The 25,744-nt window shown below is 34.0% G+C and overlaps 1 protein-coding gene across 1 annotated transcript in view; it reads right to left on the bottom strand.

Moving 5' to 3' along the window:
- Positions 1 to 25,744, bottom strand: part of LOC108966658 — a 97,075-nt gene that overhangs the window by 10,125 nt on the left and 61,206 nt on the right. Inside the window, exons 7-12 of the mRNA XM_018929674.1 lie at positions 23,161 to 23,312; positions 22,544 to 22,688; positions 19,648 to 19,778; positions 12,795 to 12,954; positions 7,835 to 8,043; positions 3,410 to 3,572 (exon numbers count right to left, since the gene is read on the bottom strand). Coding sequence (XP_018785219.1) covers positions 3,410 to 3,572; positions 7,835 to 8,043; positions 12,795 to 12,954; positions 19,648 to 19,778; positions 22,544 to 22,688; positions 23,161 to 23,312 — 960 coding nt within the window. The remainder of the gene's footprint in view (positions 1 to 3,409; positions 3,573 to 7,834; positions 8,044 to 12,794; positions 12,955 to 19,647; positions 19,779 to 22,543; positions 22,689 to 23,160; positions 23,313 to 25,744) is intronic.

The following is a 25,744-nucleotide window of genomic DNA, read 5'->3' as shown; positions in this document are numbered from 1 at the left end:
AGGGAGCTTAAAAAACGGATAAATCGCGCATGCTGAAAATGTTCTGCTAGTCTTCATGAGGAACGTTGTCTATGGATCTAAAACCGGTTTCGCGACAACAATATGTGAGGCGAGATTACTTAGGAATAATAAACATATGTTTTTCAGTTTTTCAGATGTCCGAATGAAATTTTATACGTATATGCATTTTGATAATACTTTAATTCTTTGTCGAAATCGAAACAGATCGAAAAACTTTATTACATATCTGGCCTACAACTTCGGCTAAAAAATCGTTGGTTTCAGATCCATACGACCCTTTTCAAAGCAAATATATATCTTTTCAGTATTAATTATGTATGTTCGTATGCGTAAAGCAACTAAATAACTGTAACTACAGCTCGAAGTGCAGCAAACTCATACATACATACAGACATGTACACACACATTTGCGTAACATATTCGCAAGCATATGAACTGTACCGCAATGTGGCATGAGTACCACCCTTTACACATTTCGTACGCTTACTGCTGCACCATCTGAGTCTCATTTAAAAATCATGAGCAACTTGAGTGCACTCTTGCATTATGTATGCGGCACTCACTCACACGCTCGCACACACACTGACTCACTCACATTTGAATGCAGTTTTGCAACGCTTCACATTGCACACACACACTCATAGAAATACACGTAAAACCGATTGTACTATAGCTGTGCATGAAAGTAGTTTTTTCTTTATATTTCCTTGTTTTTACCAATATTCACCAATATATGAAAGTAAGTGTCGGCATATATGTACATATGTGAAAGTTACAACATTTTCACCTTGTATGTGACAAAAATTCGTAAAAAATTGCTGGCACTAGCAATTTGTAAATGTATCTCAAATCAAATTGAGAAATCTGTGTGTATGTGTTGGCAAGCGTAAATGAGTAGTCCAACATTTGGAAAACCTGACTATGTCAAGCTGCTATATTCGTTTACAGCGCAATAATTTCTAAAACGCTTTCCCAGTGCATGCTGTCAATATGGAGCATCCTCCGTTATGCTCGGCAATATCTCACCATACCTGACCAAAGTATTTCGTGTAAAGTGCCACTTGCTCAGCGTTTCTACATTGATAATTGATATGTTGCGTTGCAGTCAGTGAATCATGCTTGCAGAGTAGTATCCATAATAATGCATGTATCAATACTTTATGAGTTCACTTGCCTACATAGCCAGTGTCATGATTCAATTAGTGAACGACGCAAAACCGTATACGTATCAGCTGACACAACCTATCTTCTGAGATCGCAATGTACTATAAATGGAAACTCACATCGCTTCTACCGTTCGTAACGAGGATGTATGTATACTAGTTTTGATCTTTCACATTATGAAAAATTTAAGCTGTAAATCTAGATGTCTGCAGAACCATGTGAACAAAAGAGAACAACAGATCTCTACCAAACTTTGATACGGACAGTTTGATACGGACAGTAATTACGAAAGGGCAGAAAGTCACTATCACTACCTTTAAATAAATTAGGCAAGCTTCCTAAAAGGATGAAAATCTTGCAAATTAAGAAAATTTTTAAACTTCGGCTTATTTGAAAACTTCCAAAGGAATAATGGATGGTGGTCAAGATACCTGATTGGTGATGAGTCCAAAGAGTTATTTAAAAAAATTTTTGCCAATCACATAATTGAAAAAAATTACTTAGAAGTCAACCGATATACAATGAATACGAGAATGGACCAATAACGCCAGCACTGCATAATGATCACACTAGAATACGCAGAATCTTTAAAGTTTAAGTCCTTTCGTTTTAGTTTGTGCTTGAAAACTTTAACCCAGCAAAAAAAAAATAGTTTTTGTTAGCTAAGGAGTCAGTATCTTACGTCTTCTACGTTGTTTTAACTATATACCATATTGTACTCCAGAACCGTAACCAAAGGAACTGAAAGAGCCATATTATCAGATTTAAATAACCGTTATGTAGAAAATGCTGTTCTCAATAATAAGAGCTGCTGGCATACTTAAGACTGACAAATCATGGCACAAAAACGAATCATGGTGCGACGAATTTTCAGTTAATACAGAGTGGACCGGACGTTTTTACTTACAATAATCGGAATCATCTCTAATGGTACTTTTTCTGGAAAGTACTTTTATAGGAAAGGTTCTAGCAAATTAATCTCTTAAAGAAAAAAATTAAAGCTTAATTGATATTTCGTAAAACATGAACCAAATTTATAATAGTAAAACTAATTAAAAATCATTAAACGGTAAAGTGTTTTGAATGTTCCTAAAACACCGGTAACTTAAACTAGTTAAGACATTTCAAACACTCATTATCTATGCTCAGCAAGTGTCCAGTTCATGCGTATTTAGTAATTTTTTACTTTCTTTTGACAAAACTTTTCTCGACTTGACTTATTCATTTACACTCTAACTCATAATGCGGTTTTATTAGTTAGTAGCCTTTTAATTAAAAGAAAATACATAACACGTAAATAAAAACACAAAAGCTGGGTGTGCGCCAGGAGTGTGAGTAAGAAAAGAAACAAAAGAAGCAAGCAAAAGTCTTAAACAACTTTGATGAGCCAGAGAAGTGGCCACTTTAGTTAATCAATCCACAGTTTTAACTTGCAGAAACTTTAACTTGCTGGGCATTCTACTTTTGCTGCGTTGTTTTCTTTATTATTGTTTTCTTTTCTTCTGTCATGAGCTTATTAGCTTAGTTTTTACAATGCGTTGCCTTTTTGTCCCGTCTAACCAACGGGGTAAAGTTAAAGCTACCTCTATATGAGCTTTGCCAAGGATTTATCAAGGAAGGTAGCAGAAAGATGAATAAGCTGAAAGTGTTGCAGCATTTTAAGTGAATATAGTAGAGTTTAAGATGACCTAATTTTTTTATTCTCCGCTAACTTAATTACGCTTGTGAGTGGTGTGTCGAAGTATAGTGAATTTCAGTATTGCTTAAAGCGAACCTGTTTTAATTATTTTTTTTTAAAGCTCTTATTATTTCAAGCAATCTGATGAACTTCCTAATTATTTTTTTCAGCTTTTACTAAAGTCACCGCATCATAAGAATTTATCACCGAACATATTATGAACTACCAAGCGACACACACAAAGGAAAATATTTTGATTCTTATTAATTATTTTTTATAATTCTTATTCAGTGACAAACATGTAAATAGCTATCGAGTTACTCTCAACTGCTTAACTGGCAACTTTTAAGTTGAAGACAAGCCTATGTCCTATAAACCCTATTGGTTTTTGATCCTCTATATATAAACAGTCAATATCATTATCCGCGTTGATGCTCCGTAGAACCATGACATGTATACATCTCACATTGAAGGAAATTCATTTAAATCTATTTATTTATATAGGTCAATATTTCTTAAAAGGACAATTCTGAAAATTCCACTTACCTTCCATACAATAGACCTCCAACGAGTCGGATGTCTGATTGAAAATGGTGCAATTCGCTGGCATTTCTGGCTTGCCAGCTGCAATCAAATGGAAGACGCAGGGCTCTCTTTGCTGACCAACATTGTTATCCGCCCAGCACATGATGGTGCCAAAGTCCATTTCCTGGAAGAGAAAAACACTTACTTAAACCAAGAAAAAGCAATAAATTCTAACATAGCCAAAACAAATGTGTGAGGTAGGAAATTATTTTAAAATAATATTGAAATGAAATAAATCTTAAATTGTATTCAACACATTTTCGAGACGGTAGAAGTATTGCATCTACAATTTCTCCAACTACCCACTGTATGTTTTACCTGTCGGCATTATATCTAGCTGCTACAATGGAAACTTCAATTTCTACTGACATGTTTTCAACAAAGTTAACTCTCGTTAACGAAGCTTTGCAGTTGATTCAATTTGACAGATGCTCGTAAAATAGCAAATTTACAAACAGAAAATGTATTTCTCTTTTTTTTCCGAAGACACATATACATAAATTGTACAACCTCGTACTTTTGTAGTTGGCAGCAGAGGCATGCGACATACATACAAATCAAAGGAAGATGCACATATACCAATGTGCGTACATACGGACATATATGCTTATATGTCGTACTCGAAGTAGTGTTCTCTGATTTTATTTATTTACAAACTCAATGAAAGACATTTATTTGTTCTGAATCTCACGCATTGCATTACAACACAGAAGCCATTTCCATTTACATATATAAGTATATTATACATACTTGTATATCATATACCACATACAAGTAATGTATTTTAGTTAAAACACATCAAACCGCACACAGTTGCTTTCATTTGCTTGCTCAGCAGAAAAAAAAATTTGTTCTACGCCGACAGGTGTGCGGTATATTTTATTATCTGAAGAATCGTGTGCTTAAGTAAACGTATAGCGTTTGATATTTTGCAATAGAAAGATACGAGAAGGTGTGGCTGGAAAGTATGTTGCATATTATTCTTCAATATTTAAGACCTGAGCAGAATAATAACTAATTTGGGAAAGATACGCTAATTTACTGTTATTAAAAATATTAAGTTTTGTGTCAGGTTGTGATTAAGAAAGATATCAGCAACAATTTTTATACTCAGAAACTGCTTTAAAGTTATATAATCGAGTCACAAGTAGAGATAATTCAAAATTAGAATGTGTTAGTAAACAAATGTTGTTCTTTCAACATATTAACAACCCCTCCGCTGAGTTTCACTTGGTCTAAAAGTCGCAGGTAAAGTAAAAGAAACTAACTCGACTGCACAATTTTAATCAGATTACATGATTACCAATTGTCGCATTGCTATGGATGAATTAATATGAAGATAGAAGAGAAGTAGAAATGCGAAAATAAATGACTGTCAATAGTAATAAATTCTGTGAGATGGCAATAGTATTAGTAAACAAGAATGGATGTTAAAATGAAAACTGAAACTATGAGTGAAACACAAGAGAAATATGCATCAGGTTCTCGAAAACCTGAATCTGAACAATACAATTTAAGTTATTTTAACCATTATACAAAATAGACTACGCTGACCGGCGGCTATTGAAAGACTTTATGTTGATTTCCCAACCTCTATTTCCTAGTTCTGTTTAATGTATGTTTCCATGCCTTACTACTTAAATAAAATGTTTCTCACTGGGTATTTCTAAGGCTCTGTTTTTAGAAGCACTATAAAAGCTCTTTTCAAGGTAAAATGACTAAAAATTGTGCAAACAAATTACAAAATTTAGCCACCACCGACATCTTTTGAAACTCTTTCCTTCTTCAAACTCACTCAGAGTGTGGCTTGTCACTCACTTGTCCACCACTCACACACACACATCTTTAGCTGTACGAATATGAGTCAATTGCCCGGCTGCAACATGAATGACATAAAATGGAAGAAATAATAAACAAACCAAATACTAGCAACAACAGCAAAAACTTTATTTTTTTGTTATAGTATGTGTGTTTGAGAAAGTATCAGATGTCTAAAATTGTTTTGTTGCTTTTGCACAGCAACGCTGATTTTCAGCTGACTTTCTCGACGCTTGGGAAACTCTCTGTCTTGTAGACAGATAGTTAAGGGGGTGTGTAGAGGATTTTGTTGGAATATAAATATTTATATGGTCGTGTGAATGCTTTCTATGCTTCTGCTTGGAAACTTTTCAGATTTAACGAAATTCCACCAAAAAAATCTGATACGAAAGTTTAACTTTTAATTTGGTAAACTGAATTCGGTCAATATATGAAATTCTTTAGAAAAATATCAATTCTAAAATACGATATATTGAGTTTTAAAATTGCGTTTGGAAGCTATTTGAGTAATCTTCTCTCTTTTTTTGTACGTTATTAGATCAAATTTCACGATTAAAGACGCCCAAGGAGAACATGCAGCTTGTTCTATCAGATATAACGTGTCAAATATGTTGTGCTGCCTCATCTGTTTTTATCTGCAAGAGCTTTGTACAACAAAAACTGGTTTAATAATATCATTTTTAAACTTTCTATGAAGCAAATCTTGGTATGTTGTTTATAACTAAAGCACAAATACTAAACTTTCAAAGAACCCAACAGTGTTGGTTTAAAAATAGCTGTTTTGAGAGAGATCTAATATAAGAACCTAACAGTGAATAAAGAACATTTAGTAAGCCATTTAATACTAGTATTTCTGAAAGCTCCTAAAATGAGGAAAATGGAGGAGAACAATTCTCTAGGGGTAGATTAGAACTCCGTTAGAGCAATCATAAAGCAGAAAAAGGATATTTTCCTTTCTAATGCGTGAACAAGTAGTTGGAATCGAGGTGAGGTATAGTGATAGTGATGAGCTTAAAAAGAGCTATGAGCACTTATTATAAACTCTTTCTTCGCTTTTCAAGATAGACAATAAACATGTACGCAGAGTAGAGCTTACTTAAACACACATCTGTTTGAAAGACGCAAATTCAAATGAGTGTAACAACATAAATGCCGTCACGCCTCCTCACCCCTATACAACATACACAGCTGAAGAAGACAAGATGTATCAGATTGTAATTCGTGCATATATAGGTTTATGTACGATATGAAGTGTTTTATTTGAAAATATTATATTCGCATAAACAAACGGAAACCGGAAGCGGCAAATATGTCATCGAAACGGAAAGAAACTTTCCAGTTTATATCACATACAGCGTGCATGTGAGCCTTTTAGGGTGAATAATTTATAATTTATTGCCAAGCAAGGGAAAGAAATGTTAGAAGACGAAGAAAATTCCTTCGGGTTTAGCTTTTAGCTTGTCGATGTCCAATATATGTAATATTAATGCAGAAGAGATAAAAAATCTATCTGGCGACAGATGGTTGAAAATTTAAATTTTTCGAAAGAGTGCGGGGTAAAGTTATTGCCCAGTTTTATCAAAAATATCGGGAATGCATCGACAGTTCGAAAAAAAAAATAAAAGTAGTTTTAAAAAAAGTTTTTTTTTGATGCTAAAAGAAGCAGACAACAAAGAGGAAGACAGAACTCTTGGCAGGCTTACGTGCATGACTGACCGACTCCAATAAAAACTTCGTCTCTCCATGAGTGTCTTAAGGGCGCATTTTGTCAGCAGCTTAGTAGTGAAAGTATAGTGGGGAGTTATTGTTAAAAAAAAAAAAGATCGAAGGTTTGCAACACACCAATCGAAAAAGTTATCTAGAGGAAGGTGTTAAAAAATGATCTCGATAGTTACATTATTCAGGCGAATTGACTGGATCGAAATTAGGCGTCTGAATTTGTTTGTAAAATGATCAAAGAGCTTCAATACAACACAGTAGCTAGCAGCTATCAAAGAGTAGTCCCACAGCTATATGCAAATAAGTAAAGTTTCTTCAACCCTGTAGCCTAATTTTGATGCCAAATTGTTTTCTTGGAGGGCTAAAGCAATGATAGCCATACCACTGTAATCTTATTCTTGGAAAAGTGGCATAACCGGTAAGTTAATACAGAGCAAATTTTTTGAGACCAAAACTCACTTTTGCGACATTTCTGCCTCAATCTTCAATGTCTGACAGCTTTATATTCAGTTGTAGATTTGTAATTTCTTTGAAAAATACTTCCTTAGTAGTTCCCATTCAATTCTAAACCTCTTACTAGCGGTGCTTAAGTACCTTAGTAAGAAAAAAAACAAAAAAAAAAGCTTTGTAGTGCTTAAAAAAGCTCTCACACACTTCGAAGTAAAAGTGAATTCAAGTGTGCCAGCCATTTGCCTCCATAAATAAATATGCATTTGCTGACATGTATCTGCACACCACTGAGTGAAATGTGGTAAACATAAGCTCCAAATGCATAAGAATAATTTATGCTGCCTAAGTAGTATGTATGCTGTATGTAAGTAGTATGTATGTATGTATGTGTGCACTCACCTTGACCGGCGTGTAGGTCAATGTCGATCCTTGCGCTGAATGTGCACGGAAACCACTCTGCGGCATATCAAATGTCTCTGCCGTATTATTGAAGGACCATTTGAAATTTTCCGGTGGTGGAAATGCATCAACCTCACATAAAATCTCGGCGGCCTCATTACGCGCCACACCATAAATTTTCTTCTGATCCGGACGGCAAATGGGTTTGTCTGTAGAAAATATGACAAATAAACAAAAACATTGTGAAAAGATACATCTTTTTTACAACTATAACACATGAATAAAGTAACTATATAGCAGGCAATGTACAACTGTGTGTGTATGTAAAGAAGGTGATGCGGATTGTGGTTGCGTTCAAAATAGGAAGTGGTAAACCAGTGATGATCCGTTGAATAAAAGCACATATCTATATCATTTTATATATAAAGATGTATTTGTATATACTTTGAGGATATTTTCATACCGTTACCAGCTGGTGACCTGTAGCGACTAACACCTAACTACCGTTAAGCATAATCGCAGAATTATGAAAGCTTTTTGATGCTCGCGCGATGCTCTAAGTTAAAGTAAATAAATATCAGTGAAGTCTAAATGCTAACACAAAAGAGATTCTCTACAAATAGCGAACGGAATTTCAACGAAAATGCGATGTTAAAATCTCAGCAGTGACTTCTTTCGCTTTCGACCATTCGCGAGCTGCATACATGCCCAGAAAGTGAGTCAAGAAAGGCTTTAATATATTTATTTTTTCTTTATTCGAGATTTATTTTTCGTTTTTCGCTGTTTTATTTACCTCCAACTGCATTTTAACAATTTAATTCTTTTTGCTGGCGTTTCTTTAGTTATATTTCTCCATTTTGCTGGCAGAAATAAGGGCACTTTTAACGTTGGCATTTGTGTGCACACACAACAGCAATCGTCTGCAGGCGCATTTTTTGCATTGTTTACACAAAACATTGCAAGCAGCACTGGAAATACGTAGGCGCTTGTGTATGTATTTATGTGTTGATATGTACATACACCCACGTGCCCACAAGCTAACTGGGACTAATAAATTGTAGCTTAGCTTTGGGTAAAATTTTTCATAACATACTTTTACGCTGCGAAATGCCGCAATGCTTCTATATGTTGGTATGCATTAAATGTACAATTGTTGCTGTTTAGAAAAAAGACAATATTATTCGCGAAAATATTTTGCAGAAAACACAGTGACATCACTTTAAAGTATTAACTGCTCTATATGAGCTGGATATTTGTTAAGTTTACCCAGGAACTTTAAAAGAGGTCTTATCTTTTCATTGTATAAGTGTATATGTGAAGAGCATATTTAAATATTATTTTTTGTTTATAAATGTTTGTAATATCATCCTCAAAAGCTTGACAGAAGAAAGGAGCTTGTGAGCTTTACCTAAGCTTTAAATTTTCTTTTACATATTTCTTCTAATTTTCATCTTTTTGTACTCCAGATATGTTTGCTTGGTGAAAATACATACACCTAAGTACTTACAACGATTTGGTCCTAGCTTCATACGATTTTATATGGTTGGAGCTTTTTCAAGAATTATTTTAAGATTTCATTTACTTTGTTTTCTTTTTTGCTACATACATCGGTACTAATGTATATAATGTTCCGTAATTTTATTTTGAGTTGTATTTTTAAGAATCAGTTTCGATTTCTAAATTATATTTGAATAATAGCTATAAGTTTCAAACCAGTTATTCGTCAATGAAGCTTTGATTTACTATAAGCTCCGCTAAAATATTTCTTTATACTTAACACACATTAAATGGGTCGCAAATCGATGTCTTTCATGAAAGTTTTTAATATTAATGCCTAATTGAAAAGCTCTTTAATATGAAGAGTCTCTCTAAGCACATAGTTGTATTTAGTGCTTGATATTTAAGCTTTATTGCGAAAGCTCAATTTGTATTTCAAATATGGTGAACTTAAAAAATATTACGTACAGTTGCGAATTTTTGTATATCTCTATAAAATTTCGCCATAATTTGGAGTAACATTGTAAACAAAGTACAAAAATTTGAGACAGCAAAACTCTTCAGAGAGCTTCCATTAATAGTATGAATAAAGCTTTCGTACACATAAAATCTAATATTCCAGGGTGCGCTAAAGTTTTGTGCTTTCAATAATAAACTATTAGAGTGCTTATTAAAATAGTTATTATATTCAGCTTTCTTCTTTATTTGTGTTGTACAGCAGCGACTACACTCTTTGTATTTTAAAATGTATGTATGTAGGAACCTCATAATTGAGTTTATGGCGCATCATTAAAATAAACTCCAAGCGTTGACTACACTTTCTCCTCCTCTTACCCTGAGTTTATAAGTTGCTGTAAACGGCACTTCGACTAATAAATAATGCAATTTTCCATCAAAATTCCGGGTAAGCAGCGGAGGGAGATGGAGAGGGGCAAATATGCAAGCAAGTTCGTCAAAAAGGGATAGTGATGCAAGCAATAATAAAAACAATTTTATTAACTACAACTAAGTATTGGCAGAATAAGGCTTTCTCCACCACCGACATTACACTGCTCTGTAAATCCATAGCTCAGGAACTCACGAGCTTACCGTACCGCCCAGCTAGAGTTTACGGGCAAAAGTAGCCGGACTATCAAAGTGAGTTATGCTCGACACTAGAGTGTACATAATACGTAGCAAACATAAACGTGCATTGAGTGGTAATAGAAATGCCGTTGGAACAAGAGCAGCTTTTTACTCGGCTTTACACTGACTTTTTGTGTTATTTTTTGCTTTTATTTTGGCAGTAGTTGTTAATATTTGCAGTTTAGTTTATTACGGAAAAATAAATTTGTTATAATCCGTGGGCCAGATCAGTGGCGGGGGGAGAGAAGCAGGAAATAGTTCTAAATGCATCGATAGAGTAAGTAAGTAGTAAGCATAGCCATCCCCGTCCTGACTTCATTAAATCCTCTCGACACACACTCCCACACACAAAAAGTATCTGACGCAACTCATCGCCACATCTTTCACTCAGAAATAATAACACAGAGAAGTAAAGTCGAAAAGTTTAAATTTATAAGTTCGTTTACTCAGCTACTTTGAGTGTGTCCAGAAACTTTTTCTTTGCCCTCTAGTGCAACAAAAAGGGTAAAAATTCTAAGGAAAGCATAAACTTTTAATTTTTTTTTCTCGGCCAACGGGCAAACAACCGACGATAGCTCACATATATGTATGCAGACAGGCAAACTCTCACGCCCAAATCCGTCAGCCGTAGCTTTTTGTGTCGTTGGGTGAGTCATCTCACATTTAGAGTCTGAGTTTTGAGTTATAAAAGGTTTACATGACAAAAATGTTGCAGCTGCTTGCTACTTGTTAAGCTGAAAATCTAATTTTATTAAATATTTTCGTYGAAAATGTTCAAAGGAAGTTGTTGGAGAGGAGCAGTAGCTTGCAGAGGGAGCAATTCTGTGCTTAAAAATATGAAGCTAATCTGACATCTTAAAATAAAACGACAGTATTTTTGATTTTAGCGTTTAATTACTCACTGCAAATATGCAGAAACAATTTGCGACTGATGTACTTAGAGGTCTATGGGCTATCTGAGGTGTCCTGTTTACGAATTTGAGTTCAAAAATGGTTCATCACAAAGGAAACAGCGTCTAACATCAAAGTCCCAAAATGAGTGTAAACTAGTGTTTTTGAACATTTATAATGAAAGTCCCGGTCAAAAATTAAAAAATTCCTTATGGGATTAAGGGTGATCTAGTGCAAAAATATTTGCTCAGAATAAAAGCTAGAATGCGAACGGAAAAATAACTTAATTAAAAAAAGTAAGGAAGCGCCACGTTCGGGTACAACTGAACATTTCATACTCTTGCAACGTGCAAGGATTAAGACCAGGGGGTACCTTCAGGTACATAAGTCCTGTTAGTAGTATTTTGTCTTATTATCACCATATTATATGGGTCTCTACCGTAACTTGTAAGTCCAACAATTACTTACAGCTTATGCTTCCGAGTGTCAAGTGTTTACTTAAACTTTTATGAAAAAAATTAAAATAGTTAGCTTAGCTAAAATCAACTTAAGCTGCCAGCCGAAAGCCTTTGATGCTAGCGCTGAGTACTTTAGTTTATTTAATAATTTGTTTATTATGTAAGCTTTAATAAAATAAAATAAAATAAAATAAAATAAAATAAAAAATAAAACTTAAGCTGCTTTAAAATACTGTCTCATATCAAAGAATAAACCCAACAATAATCTCTCTAGCAACAAACAACAATTAATAGAAACTAAAATTCCAGCGGTAGCGAGCAGATGGCTGCACCAAGTTATAATAACATACACGAGTGTTTACGAAAAATAAAAGAAATCTCCTGCTTCAATTTCTCCCTCAGCATTCATTTAGATACCCAGCGCTACAATTGTCTCCACGGTTCTCCACTGCTGACACAGAACTCTCGCTTCATTTCGCGTTGCTCAGCAACATTTTTCGCTTAGCGCTTTCGGCATTCTTTGCCTTTGGCAAAACTTTAAAAGTAGGAATCTGGGTTTCTGGGAAAACTATGAGCACTATTTGAAGTCCCGAACCGAAGTAGAGCAAGGAAATGCGCATATATGTTTGTTTTGCTTTGTGCCAAAGGAAAGATGCTTTTCTCTTGACTTTTCACTTACTACAACAAAACAAAAAGTGGCACAGCATTTATACATATATATGAAGCATATAAATCTAAGAAATGCAGTAGAGATTGTGACCAGCAGGAAAACAAACCAGTTTCGAGTTAGTTAGATTTGGTTGTACTTTGTTACATCATTTAGATCAATTAGTAATATATGAAAGAATAAAAAGGAAGGTGTATTTCACAACTCATTTATGTAATTAATGGAGAGCTCCATAAATAAACCATAAAGTTTCCAAAGCGTCACATTAGATTATATTTATATTTTTATCCTTTGTATTTGTATATCCGTGTTGTTTACTTACACATCACTTTTAGCTCCACAACGTTGCTATCACCGTCGCCCTCAACATTCGAAGCCGTGCAGGTGTAGTTGCCCGCTTGATGCCGAGTCACGCCCTGCAACGCCAAATCGCCACTACTCACAATGACGCCAGCGCGTTGATTGTGTTGAATGATTTGATTCTGAAAAGGATGAAGCACTCAATTAATGCGAAACATATAACTTATTTAAAAATATTAAATTCCGTTCATTAATGGTATCATAATTGTGTATAAGCAGAGTTATAATTCTAAATCTATGCGTGGATTTTATATTAATGGGTATGAAACGTAAGACCAATAACACCAATATCCTTTCAAATTATTCAGCAAATTTGCACACTTTAACTAATAATATACGAAATATACCCTAAAGTGAAATCTAACTTCTTTCGTATTAATAATCATCGAGCACGTCGCTGCCAAAGCAAGCAAATTTTAGTATTCTTTTGTGGCAGAAATACCCATATTCAAACCTATATACTCAGCAGGATAAGCTTAACAAAACGACCTCAACATTAGATCAGATTCATACGACCACTTATAAAAATTATTCACACATTTTCCGTTTGTTAAACAATAACGTAAGGCCGATATTACATTTTCGGTATAATCGAATTCCTTGGCTTCAATTGGCTCAACGATCAGAATTCAATCTAAGCCGCCACTGAATTTGCCTACAGGGTATTTGTGCACACACATCGGTATAAATATAGATGAATAATGCGTTTGCCACCATTGTTTTTATAACAATACAGAATTCTAAACAAATGAAGCAGTTATCCGCAAAATAGTTGACGCGCTATTATTTGTATTTATCACAAATGTCTCACGTGCCACATGGCACACAAGCACAGCAGAGTGAGTATATAGCTTAAGCAAACAATACATAGCTCCCCACATACGTTCACTTATGCAATTCATTTTTAATAAGTACATATGTGTGTGTATGCGCGCCAAATGCCAACATTATGTGCTACGTTGTGCTAGGCTAAAGCTGTAATAATCTCACTTCGTTGCGTGCTTTCAGGCGACTATTGTATATTTTAGATACGTTGTGTTTTTTTTTTTTTTTTTTTTTTTGTTTGCTTGCGTTCTTTTGTAGATCGAGCGTTTGTTTGCTTATTTCGCTCACTTTTCATTTCTACTCGTGCATTTGCCGGCGTGTGAATGTAGTATTTCATGATGTTTGCTTTTATGTGCTTTTGTATGAGCGTGTAAATGCGTGTAAAAGTGTGAATGCATGCGTGCTCATCATTTCATAAACTATGTCAAAGTCATGCATTGTCACCGCTAATAAAGTTCAATTCTATGGCGTGCATTTATTATTATTTGCTTATTTGCCTATTTTACTATTTCTTATTTCACGCTGACTGTCACATTTTATGCTTTTGTTCGAGCGAGTTTAACTGTAGCATTTTTATTTGTAGCGCGAAGGATAGAATACAAATATATAATTACTTTATATAATGTAAGGCTCATTCTTCATGATTTTTAAGATTAATAATCAAATTTTCTTCTTGGGAAGCAGTATCGCACCTCTACATATATTTCTGCTTTGAAAACGCTTCTTATGATACACTTGGTGTCACTACTATAGTTTGCTTCCTTCCTTTATACTGAAGTCAACCTAGTTAACCTAAGGGAGATACATAGTATGTATGTTATATAAATTCTACTCAAAAAGTTAATTTTGAAATATTGAGCAAACGTGGAAAATATCAACCGAAGAGTCGCAAATCATTATTTTTGGCATATGAGGTTAAGACGATTTCACTCTTTTTGTAGTTAACAGTTATTTATTTTCATTTTCTTTCACCTTCGTACCAAACTTTGTCTTCGAACAGATGAACCAGAAAACTCGACATTTCTCAGAAACAAAATTGGTCAAAATGGTAATTTCTCTGTATTCTTTTTGAAAACATAAGTTGAAGTCTGTCTAACTAATGCTCTTTTTCTTCTCTTTGTAAAGGATAATCTAGACTCCCCGTTTGGTAGCATGATTCCAATGAAAAGACACATGCTCTATGTTAGCACTTAAGCAATAATTTATCATAGAAAGCGTTGGTTGTGGTGACATTTTGTAAAGAAAAAACAAATGATACTTTACCGAAAGGCGAATTTGTTTAAAAGCCATCAGCAACTTGACTATAGATCAGCAGAAAGCGGATTCTTATTACTTATTAAACCGTCAATGAAGACCTACGAAGCATTTTTTTAATGAAGTTGGAAGTTTCTTGGACCTTGGGAGCTTAAACCATATAATTGTAACGGTAGTTGGACCTTTTTTCCCCAATACTTCCATGGCTACTCGGTGAGGCTTACTTAGCTCCACGCTAATGCCGACAGTTTCAGCCGAACCAATGCACTCTCTTATGAAATTCCTCCACTTACACAAGTAAAGTTAACAAAATTGGTTATCAGCATATTACATAAAAGCATGTGCCATCATTTAACCATCCAATTTGCTAGTTAGCTTATTAATAAAAATTTTCTTTTTACATTTTTTTTCCAACTTTAATATTTGAGAAGCTCACACGGATGTATGTGTGTGTGTGTGTGTCCTCTTCTTCTCGGTGCTTAACTAAATTAACATGCCGTTGACATGCCGACATTGTTAGTAGTGTCACAATGTCGTAGAATTTGTTTGAGTTGAGTCTAACAAGTTTAACTAACTGCCACGGCTGCCACCTTTTTAATTAAATATTCATGCTGCACAATTAACGTGCACGCAAATTAAATTAACAATTAGTTTGATCAAAATTGTCAGCACATACAACGTGCATACACACATACACATATGCCTTGCCATGTATATAGATTTATACATACATACATATTTACACATCTATGTGTGTGAATGTGTAGGTAAGAGTGCACGTATGAGTTTTAATGCGCGTGTGAAATTTTGGTGTTGCCAACACACTCTCGCTTCTGCATAAACAAATGAAAAGTTTAGTGGATCCGGCAGCACAGTTGTGTACAAATACATGTAGTATTCTTTTGTCTATTTGTATTTATATTTCGTGCAAATATTTTCAAGATAAAGTCGGGTGTGAAAAGCTGTGTGGAACTACTAAATATTTGCAAAGGCGACGTTCGTTAGTGAGTTCTAATTAGGCATCTATTAGCGACATAAACTAGGCAATTTGCATACTTTAAACAAATTGTATTAAATAATAATAATTAATAAGAAACTTATTATATTTAAAAAATTATARAAGAATATAATTAGTATGGTATTCGTGTGACCTTACTTAAATAATATTCAATTAGAATTTATTTTAGAAGTTTCTTACAACAATAAATGTTGACTGAAAATAAATTATTTTGATCCACGGCATCAGTCAGACATATTCAATAATCTCACAGTCATTGAAAAAACAATATCATATTTTTTCATTGTGTTGAAAGTGTCAAATCAAGTAATGATTTTTAGAAAGCATTTACTTCTTGTTTGCAGTTAAGGAAAATTGCTGCAGAGTTGCATCGAATGCTCGTCGAGGCACATACAGATCATGCTCCATTAGAAAAAATGAAAAATGGATTTATGTTAAGGATTCTAATGTTAAAAAATCTTGAATACATCAGGGGCAATCATCAACATCGACTGCAAAAGCAAGCCGATTCGTTAAGCAGGCAATACTCTACGTTGCTGGGAACGTGTGGTGTGGTGTGGTGTGTTAAGAACTTCTAAACCCTGTTGAAACTGTTAATACAAATCGCTACATAGAACAAATTATCAAATTGAACCATGCATTGATTGAAAAACGATCGTAATGATACAGAAGATACGGCAAAGTAATTTTATTACGCGACAAAGCACTTGCACACATGGCAAGATTGGCTCAAGATTCAATCAAAGTACTTGGCTGGGAGCTGCTACCCGTCCGCCGTATTCACCACGGCACCACCTTGCGATTACCATTTGTTTTCATCAATGGAGCATGAGCAGCACTCCGATTCCTACGCAGGAGTTGAAATTTGGTGTCTGATTCGTTTGCTTTAACAGACGAAAATTTCTATTGGCATGATATCCACAAATTTGCTAAAAAGGTGGTCAAGATATGCAAAAACCAATGGCTATAATTGAATAACTTTGTTTTTACTTTTCTTTTCATAATTAGCATTAGCGGTATACTTAAATACTATAATGCATATACATATATAATATAAATGATAAGCTGCCTCCGATATCATTCAACTATAGCGTACAGCTGCCGCACAAACTGAACGGCCGGAATCAAGTGCTGGTATGGAATTATGTTTAATATGAAGTGGTATCTTCAAAAATTTTTAACAAAATATTTTACAAGGCACTATTACGATTTCCAAACATATTCTTCAGATCGAACCACTCTAGCTTCTCTCATCTAAGTTGATCAGAATAAGTATCTTTTTAAGCCCTTTTTACCCTGTAAGAAATACAAATAAATTTAATATGTGTTGCATTCAACTTCATTTAGTTGAATTTGTTTAATTTCGAAACGATTCACACACACACAGAACACAGAACTACCTCTTTCAAGCATTTTAAATTTGAAGCAGTGCTCGTTCAGCTACACCAAACTTAATTGCGGTGCGACCATAGTGGCCTGCTTGCCTTGCTATACTATGCATACGTACTTCATTCTGTCACGCCAGCGCCACATCTTTTCAATTTTTCATTGCACTTCATTTCGAGTAAGCCATTAGGGAAAGAGTGTTTAGTGGTTTGGCGTGGGAAAACCAAAGGTGGCGCATTTAAAAGTGCTGTCATTTACAAAATTAGCTGGCACTAATTGCGTGGCGACCGACACTGGCTGCGAAACAGTTTTTTGCACTTATACTTATAATTTGTCTTACATAAAAATCGGTCATTGCTATGTAGTAAGGCTTTGCTAAGGTGAAATAATATAATTGCATAAATAAGTGCTTACTTTGAAAAGGTATTTTATGTTGTTTAAGAACCTTGGAAAACTAGCTTGAAGCTTAGATGCAGTTTTGCAGATTTAAAATTAGAACGATAAAAACATTTCAATATAAGAACAATAAAAGCTTCTGAACCTACCACAATATTGGTCATGTTAATTTCTGTGAGTAAATAAACGCCATGGAACCTCACTATACAATTGAAAAGTGTAGAAATTAAAATTATAAAATCGTACGTTGTCTGTATATTTCTATAGAAGACAACTTTAAAAGTGACCGCAATAAACGAAACCAGCTAAGTGACCCTGACCGCATTTCGTAATGAAATTGTCTTGTAGCACACTAATTGCAGGGTATACTTTTGTGCGCGCCCATTTGCACAGTCGCTCGTTTTTATTTATTTGCTTAGTTACATTTCAACGAACGCATTATGTCAAGTGGCGGTGGCAAGTTTAAACAGATGAACACAATGTGAAGCTGACAGCAAGATAACCCCACGAAACACCGAACAGCGGCAGCGAGAAAGCACTAAGGCATGGTCTAGATATGTAGTTGCGCTAAAAGAGAAGAGAAGCATGCTTTGTTCTAGACGCACAAGAGATTTCGCTTATCAGTTTTTCTTTTCTTTAGAAAAAGAGTGCCAAGCAGTCAAAACAGCTTTAGTGGCGTATTTTGCGGGGACTTAACGGAACTTCTAAATATTTTTTATTTTTTAATTTTTTTTTTTGGTATTGCACTTATTTTACATGTGAATGCTTTAAATGCGTTAATTAAATCATTTAAGGTTGCTGGTATTTTTTGGAACAAATAACTATCAACTTAGGMGTACTTCCTTCTTTTTGATTTTGATTTTGATTTTTTTCAAGACCACTAAAGCTACAATAGCCAAATTCACTCAGGATAAATGTTTTCAAACTTCCGGGTAATTTTAAACCRCATATGTGTGTCTACTCATAAAAACTTATCTTTCTGCCTAAAACAGATAAAATTTGGCGAAAACTTGACCAAGCTYCCAACTAATTAGCAGGCCTTATGTACCCGAAGTTACTTCCTTGCCTTGATCCTTGCAAGTTGCAAGAGTATGAAGTGTTTGGTTACGTCTGAATTCAGCCCTTCCTTATTCGTTTTTAATTAAAATCATCACTTMTTCCTCCGTTATCAATGCAATTAAATTTCTATTATGTTTAATAAAATTTAGCCCTGCAGTAATATGCACAAAATTTTATCACTTAGTCAGTGATTTATAATAATACGTCTGCTTGCATGCATCAGCAATGCAATCAGTAACAACAGCAAACAAATTTATCTGAGAATTAAATGCGTTACTTCAAAGTAAAAATTAATTCGATTTCAAAGCTATCGGTCAATTTACTTCAGCCTGAATATGAATTTAACAAGCACATATCGTTACCTAAACTACAAAATAACGTAACATCACTTTTCATAAGTTTACAGRGGAAGAAAAAACGATAGAATAGAAGCAAAATTTGAGCGAAAGCTGAAAATATTTGTAACAAGGTGTAGTGAATAGTAAGCAATAAAAAAAAAAACGATTTAAATTTTTTGGTGATACGTTGTTTGGTATTTTTGGTGTCGATATGGATTTATATGGTTAAAGCTACTGCCGAGTGTGTTATTATGTTGGTTGCATAAATGGAATTGAGGAGCAACAAGTTCTTGAAGGATATTTCGAAACAGTCTGCACTAGAGTAGTTAGTTCTAATAATAAGCGGCCTAAAATTGTTTTATCTAAATTTAAACTCCAATATTAATTAAACATTTCTATATAATGTTTTATAAATTTTCAATTATTATTTTCCATGAATAGTAAGCCTACATTAATTGTAATTTGTTACTGATGTATGTATGTCTTTATGCATATGCAGTTTTATATAATTTTTWAATATATTTTCTTARAATACTCACATTATGCTTCCACACAACTTTGTAAGCTGCCGGATTCGCATGCACTTTGCACTCGAAATAGACATCATCGCCTTCTTCAATGTCTTCCGGATTCAAATTCGARCCCAAGTCCAGCTGCAGCGTTGGTATAACTGCAAGTAAAGATATGTAAAGCTAAAATTAAAAAGATTTTCTTGAAAAAAGTTAACGGAAACTCAACTTACTAACTAAGCCCTGCGGTTACAAATCAAAGGAAATTTAATTTAAAGCTTCACTATTTATTATATGTATGTATGTCTATACCAAATATATAATATATAGATATGCTTTATATATATCTGTATGTATGTTTGTATATATGCATATGTTCTTGTGTGTTTCACTTATTTGAAAAAGATGTGTATAAGAGACAGTGCTTTATATATATCTGTATGTATGTTTGTATATATGYATATGYTCTTGTGTGWTTCACTTATTTGAAAATWCATGAAACTGTCAATCCTTTAACTCAATCCTAATTGGCTTATGGTTTCAATCATGCATATCGATTTTCTTTGGCACTACCAGATTTGTTGCTACAATGTTTAATTGCAGCAGCAAGTGTGTGAATGTAGTGGCAATATGTAGATAAAATCAATGTCAAAAGAAATACAAAGTTGTTATAGTTGTTTTGTTGATGAAATGCAGTTCAAAGTGAAACTTTATTACTAGGCAATATTTGGAAAAGTATTTTATTATTGCTTTTCTGCTATTATTTGCTGCAGAATACAAAACGATTACAGTAAATGTGTCTACTTGCTATTTATACAAGCAATGTTGCAACAAAATTTATTTGTATTATGTTTCATATATTTCCATTGTTTGATTGTGGTTTTAGAGTCTGGAGAATAAGTATGATTCAATTTAAGGTTATAAAATCGCAAAGTTTTGTTTTATCTTGAAAGATTTTTGAAGTTTTTTCTTCTGCAGTTTTAAAAAACATGTTTATGCCAATTATATGCAGTGTAAAGCAGATCGCACCTAAGCAAGTTCCCAATCGACCAATTCACCAAAGCAATTGAAAATGAAAAACTTAAATTTTGCTATGCTKCTAAACACCACTGCTTCTGTCAGGCCTGCAGCAGCGTTGTTCAGCTCTCAAAACTCAAGAGAGAATGCGGAAATGGCCATTGGTTGAAGACTATTTTCAATCGTACTACAAAACTGGTCTGAAAAAGTGGGGTGATCGCTACAATAATATATAAAAATTTTCTGAAACTTTTCCTTACTTAGAACAATAGGACAAAAGTAGAATTAAAGACATGAAAAGCAAAAAAAATTTTTAAAAGATTTATATTACATATAATATAAATTCTTCGATTTTTCGAAATAATGTACATGTAAGGCCATTTCATCGTATGAAAATTAATTTTCCAATACAATTTTTATAAAACTCAACAACGACTGATTGCCTGTTGTGTGCTAGTTCATTTCGAAGAGCATAGTCTTGCAACCTACTCGTATCACAATCGGCGGCTTACGTGCGTCTGAATGGCACCGTTTTCTATACAAATATTTTTGTTTCATTTTTGCTTTCGTGTCTTTGCGTTTCGGCTCACTACAGTTTCACCAGCACCTTGGAGTATGTGTAATACGGAATGTTCATGTAAATGAGCAAGGAAATTGAAAATGTTATCTAATTTAATATCTTCGAAGACAAGGCAGGCGAGTTGTCGCAGTGAGCAAGCATAGTTTACAGATGCTTATGAACGCTCACACACAAGCAGCGGGCACACGCATGCTCTGCGCACAACGGCACGTGGTGGCATGCAGTGGTTATGTTTTGGTCGTGTGCGGGTGTGCAAAGAATGAAGTGTGAAAGTGCCAAAAAGTATGTTATAATAAACGAAGCGATTTTTTAAACAAAACATTGCAYTTGTGATACGTAAAATTCACAGCTATCTATACAATAAGGAGCAGCTTTGGCTGTCGCTATATAATTTGGTAGATATTTTTTTAGAGTTTTTTTCATGATTCATTGTTATTGCTTCATATGTGGGCGGCGAAATACTCGTAGTATAACGAAAACAWTCGATTTAAGTGATAACGGCAAGTCGTCGAGTAAAGGGTGCTTTCGAAAGTGTGAAACGCTTCTTTTTTTTTTTACTTTCTTCGTTTAATGACTTTCTTCGTCATCAACAGTTTGTAGCTAAGAGTAGGCACACATACACGCATGGAGCGAAAAAGTGCCTGAAAACGTATGTATATGTATCACTTTAACAAGCTCTTTGTGCCCCGCGAAGCTTGTGTGTACATACATTTATACTATAAATATACTAGTACGTTTAATAGTGTCTATTTTTCTTTGGCTCTATGTTGCTCGTATGCTTTTATAACGTTTGGTGCGTCTTAGACAATCTAGCTTTTTTGCACATATTCCGCTCGTATGTTGTTTGCCAACGTCGCTGTTTTGAGTTTCTGTATKTTTGCTTTGTTTGGCTTTCAGATTTTTTCATTGTTAGYAAAGCAACGACGCGGCTGCGCCATAACAATGCATTTTATAGGCAATCAAGTTGAGTGCTTCATCTCTCTTAYGCATATTTACATATATATTTTTATATGGATTTTGTCTTTGTATCACAAAATTTGGCAAAGCATCATTATGGCTTACTTAAATGTGTGTACGTATGTATGTCGTTGAGAAAATAATAATATCTGCTTGCATGTGTAAATATGTGAACATGCATGTATGTGGAATAAGTAGAATGCAAATTTTGGAAAGAGATTTGAATATAAACTTTTGTGGTGAAAAATTTTCGAAGTCGTTTCTAAGGTAAATATTATAGAGAAATTTGTATGTATATGTAATTGTTTCCAACACCGGTACTATATACTCATAAAAAAATTTAAAATTTTAAACAGTATCAATGCTACTTACAGAATACATTCAGTTTCATCGCCGTCTCACGTATGCCGCTGCGCACCAGCTCATTCGTCGCTCGACAGGACAACGCTTTGCCATGATCGGCACGTGTCGGTGTAATGCTGAGTACGGAAAGGCTGACATTGCCATCTTCCGAAACCTTTAAAGAATACGAAAACACAACGAAAAATGTTCATTACAAAGTAAAACAAAGGCATTATTTATTTTGCAGTAATTTATTTTTTTTACAAATTTTCAAAAAAACAAATTTGCAATATATCGGAAAGGGCCAAGTGCAGAATTTCACTTCGGAATCTCAAAAGCTGAGGGCAGAAAGACCGATTATTTTAGGGTAAAATATATTATTTGTGATCTAATTAAAAGCTACTACATTGCAATTTATTTAATATTAATAATATAATAATATTTTTACGTTATTATTTGAGTAGATTACTTTTTAATGGTTTGCCTTTTCAGCAGCAGTTTATTTAAAATAAATATATTTTTAGTACCATGATAGCTAATAATATGCTGAACATTTATGTTAATTGCTTTCTCATTTACTTAACAACAGTAATAGTCACCATTAGTATTAAACTCGCTGTTTGGTTTCGAAAAATACTTTTATTTACCTTCTGACTGTGCCCCAACAGCTCCATATTTCCCATCCACCAAGTAATTTTGGATGGCGGTCTCGAGCCGATGGCTTGACATTCTATTTCGTATTTCCGATCAGCAGACATCGGTTGATTATTGAAGGAAATCTCAACCATTAGCGGYCGCACTGCAATTATAATGAGATTAAAGAAATATTTCAATAAAAATAATTTAGAAGAATTTGTGGTTATAATAAAAAATATAATGTTGATATATTCTGCATTCGCTAATTCTGACTGTCTTATTGTAAGTTATAAATATTTGTAATTGAAGATATCAAAAGAGCCATTCACGAGTTTTGAGCTTTGTAGAAATTTTCGTTAAACCGTTTATGATTTTTTAATGTTTTTTTTGGATATAACCAGGCCAAGGTCTAAACGTCATATCCATCTTGTAATGATTGTAAATGTGTTGAATTTTTCTGATATCGCCAATATAWWAAATTAAGCCTCTTTGCTTGAGTCTAAAAGACATATACAGTAATTGAGTTTATTAAGTAGATTTCGAAATAAATTATTATTTCTTATACGAACAAAAATGTGAAAACGAAAAAAGTTAGTATATAACCTATATTCCTAAAGTTATATGCTATCATATACATATGTATAATAATATTTACGTAACATTTTTGGCAACAATGTTTTGTCAAAAACATACAGACAGTGGTCKTGAGGACATAARTGACGATCACCATGTAGGCCAATCAAAATCAGTGAAATTAAATAGAATTTCATCATCAAAAATTAGCCGAAATCAACATTGAAATTCATGGAAATGGAATTTAACATCTTCAAAAGGCCATTCGGAAGGCTTGCACCGGCATACTGGCGGCCATACCGGACAATGAACACTTGTTCGACRTGCTTTTGGACCGTGCAAAAAGCTGTATTGAAGCAGAAGGAGRCTATTTTGAATAAAWTRWAWTGATTTTGCCGAGAAAACCATTTGCTCCGTTTGTTTTACTTCTGTTTCATTTAAATTTTTGTGGCAACGCTCAATGATCTGCTTAAGTAAATCAGAGCAGGCGTAGCGGCGCCGATTTCTTGGAATTTYACCTACATATGGAGAGCCTGATAAAGGCGGTTTGCCTTTTTCAAATTCAGTTAATTAAATGAAGGATTAAAGTGCAGTAATTGCTTCTTTTAGCGCATTATTATTACGAATTTCTTCATTATAACACATTATAACCGCGCGCAAAGCAGTTTGAGATAGCACAGTATAAAGTAGCGTAAAGCAGTGTCCGCAAAAAATTAACGCTGTTTTTAAATTTGTCGCAGTTGGTAGCATGATAAAGCTGTATACGTAAAACAAGGGATATATATTATGCTTGGCGTTAATTTATTTCGTTTTTTACTCGATATTTATCCCCCATTAATTTATAAGCTTATACTTCAATAAGTAAATAGTATTATTTGTGTTGCGTTAAAATCTCGACATTGTTGCTATTAATTGTGGCGTAACAAAAATAATAACAAAGGCTGAAGTGAGCACTTTAATCCACGTTATAAAAAATGTCATGGCATACCATGGCGCCGGTGCCGGTGGTGCTATTGTGCGCTTGCTCACAGCACGCAGTTGATTGGCGAAATGTTTAAAACAAAAGCGTTAAACAGTTGGAATATTTTCCGATGCAAATGCATTCCAATAAATGCCTTCAGTTTTGGAATATATTACAAATAAAGTGTTCTTCTACGCTGGATACTTAAATGTACATGCGTAGGGTGTAAAGCAGTGAGGTGTGAATTGCGGCCTAAAAACCGCCTGTGTGTGTCGGCACCGGCTATGATCTTGGTTCTGCTCGCATACATGCAACAAATTGAGATTAACGGTTTCGTAGGGTAAGTATAATGCTAATTTGATAAATGACCGCCGTGTAACCGCTGAAAATTTGTTAACGATGACAGGTGTAGCGTTTCACTGGACACATGGAAGTGGAGTTGCAAGTAAAAATGTTATAAAATATCAAGCATAGCTTAACAAATGAATAAATCGAAAATGAGCAGAAGTACCACGTACTTTTCATTATGTATTTATTTGTTTTAAAATTCTTGAATATTTTACTTAATTGAATAGGAAAGCAATTTTATTGGTATTTGGTGTTAACCAAGGTACTTATAAAACTGAGAATACTACAAATTATTTGCATTGAAAGAAGTTCACTTAAAAAATTTTAAAAGTAGTCGCTAAATAGACTTATTATTTTATTATTTAATATGTTTTATTACTTAATATGATTGTCACTATAAATTGCGTTAATTGTATTAATTAAAGCTTAAGAACAGAAAAGATAAGAAAATTATATGAMAAAATTTTAACTTTGGTTGCAMCTAAGCTATAATACCCTTCACAAATACAAACAAAGCTTGTATGGTAGCTAAATGTAATGTTGACTCAAGCTGACAATATTTTTCGAAGATTCCATCATTGCCCTGAGCAATAATACGTGCAAAATTTCGTGAATATATCTCCTCAAATGAAAATAGTTTCCATACAAGTACTTTATATTCATCCTTATGATTGTATGACAGCTATATCCGATCTGCACAACTATTTTTTTTA

This window comes from Bactrocera latifrons, unplaced genomic scaffold, assembly GCF_001853355.1.
Source record: "Bactrocera latifrons isolate USDA-ARS-PBARC rearing strain unplaced genomic scaffold, ASM185335v1 scaffold_169, whole genome shotgun sequence".
NCBI lineage: Eukaryota > Metazoa > Arthropoda > Insecta > Diptera > Tephritidae > Bactrocera > Bactrocera latifrons.
This window is presented reverse-complemented; position numbering and strand designations above follow the sequence as displayed.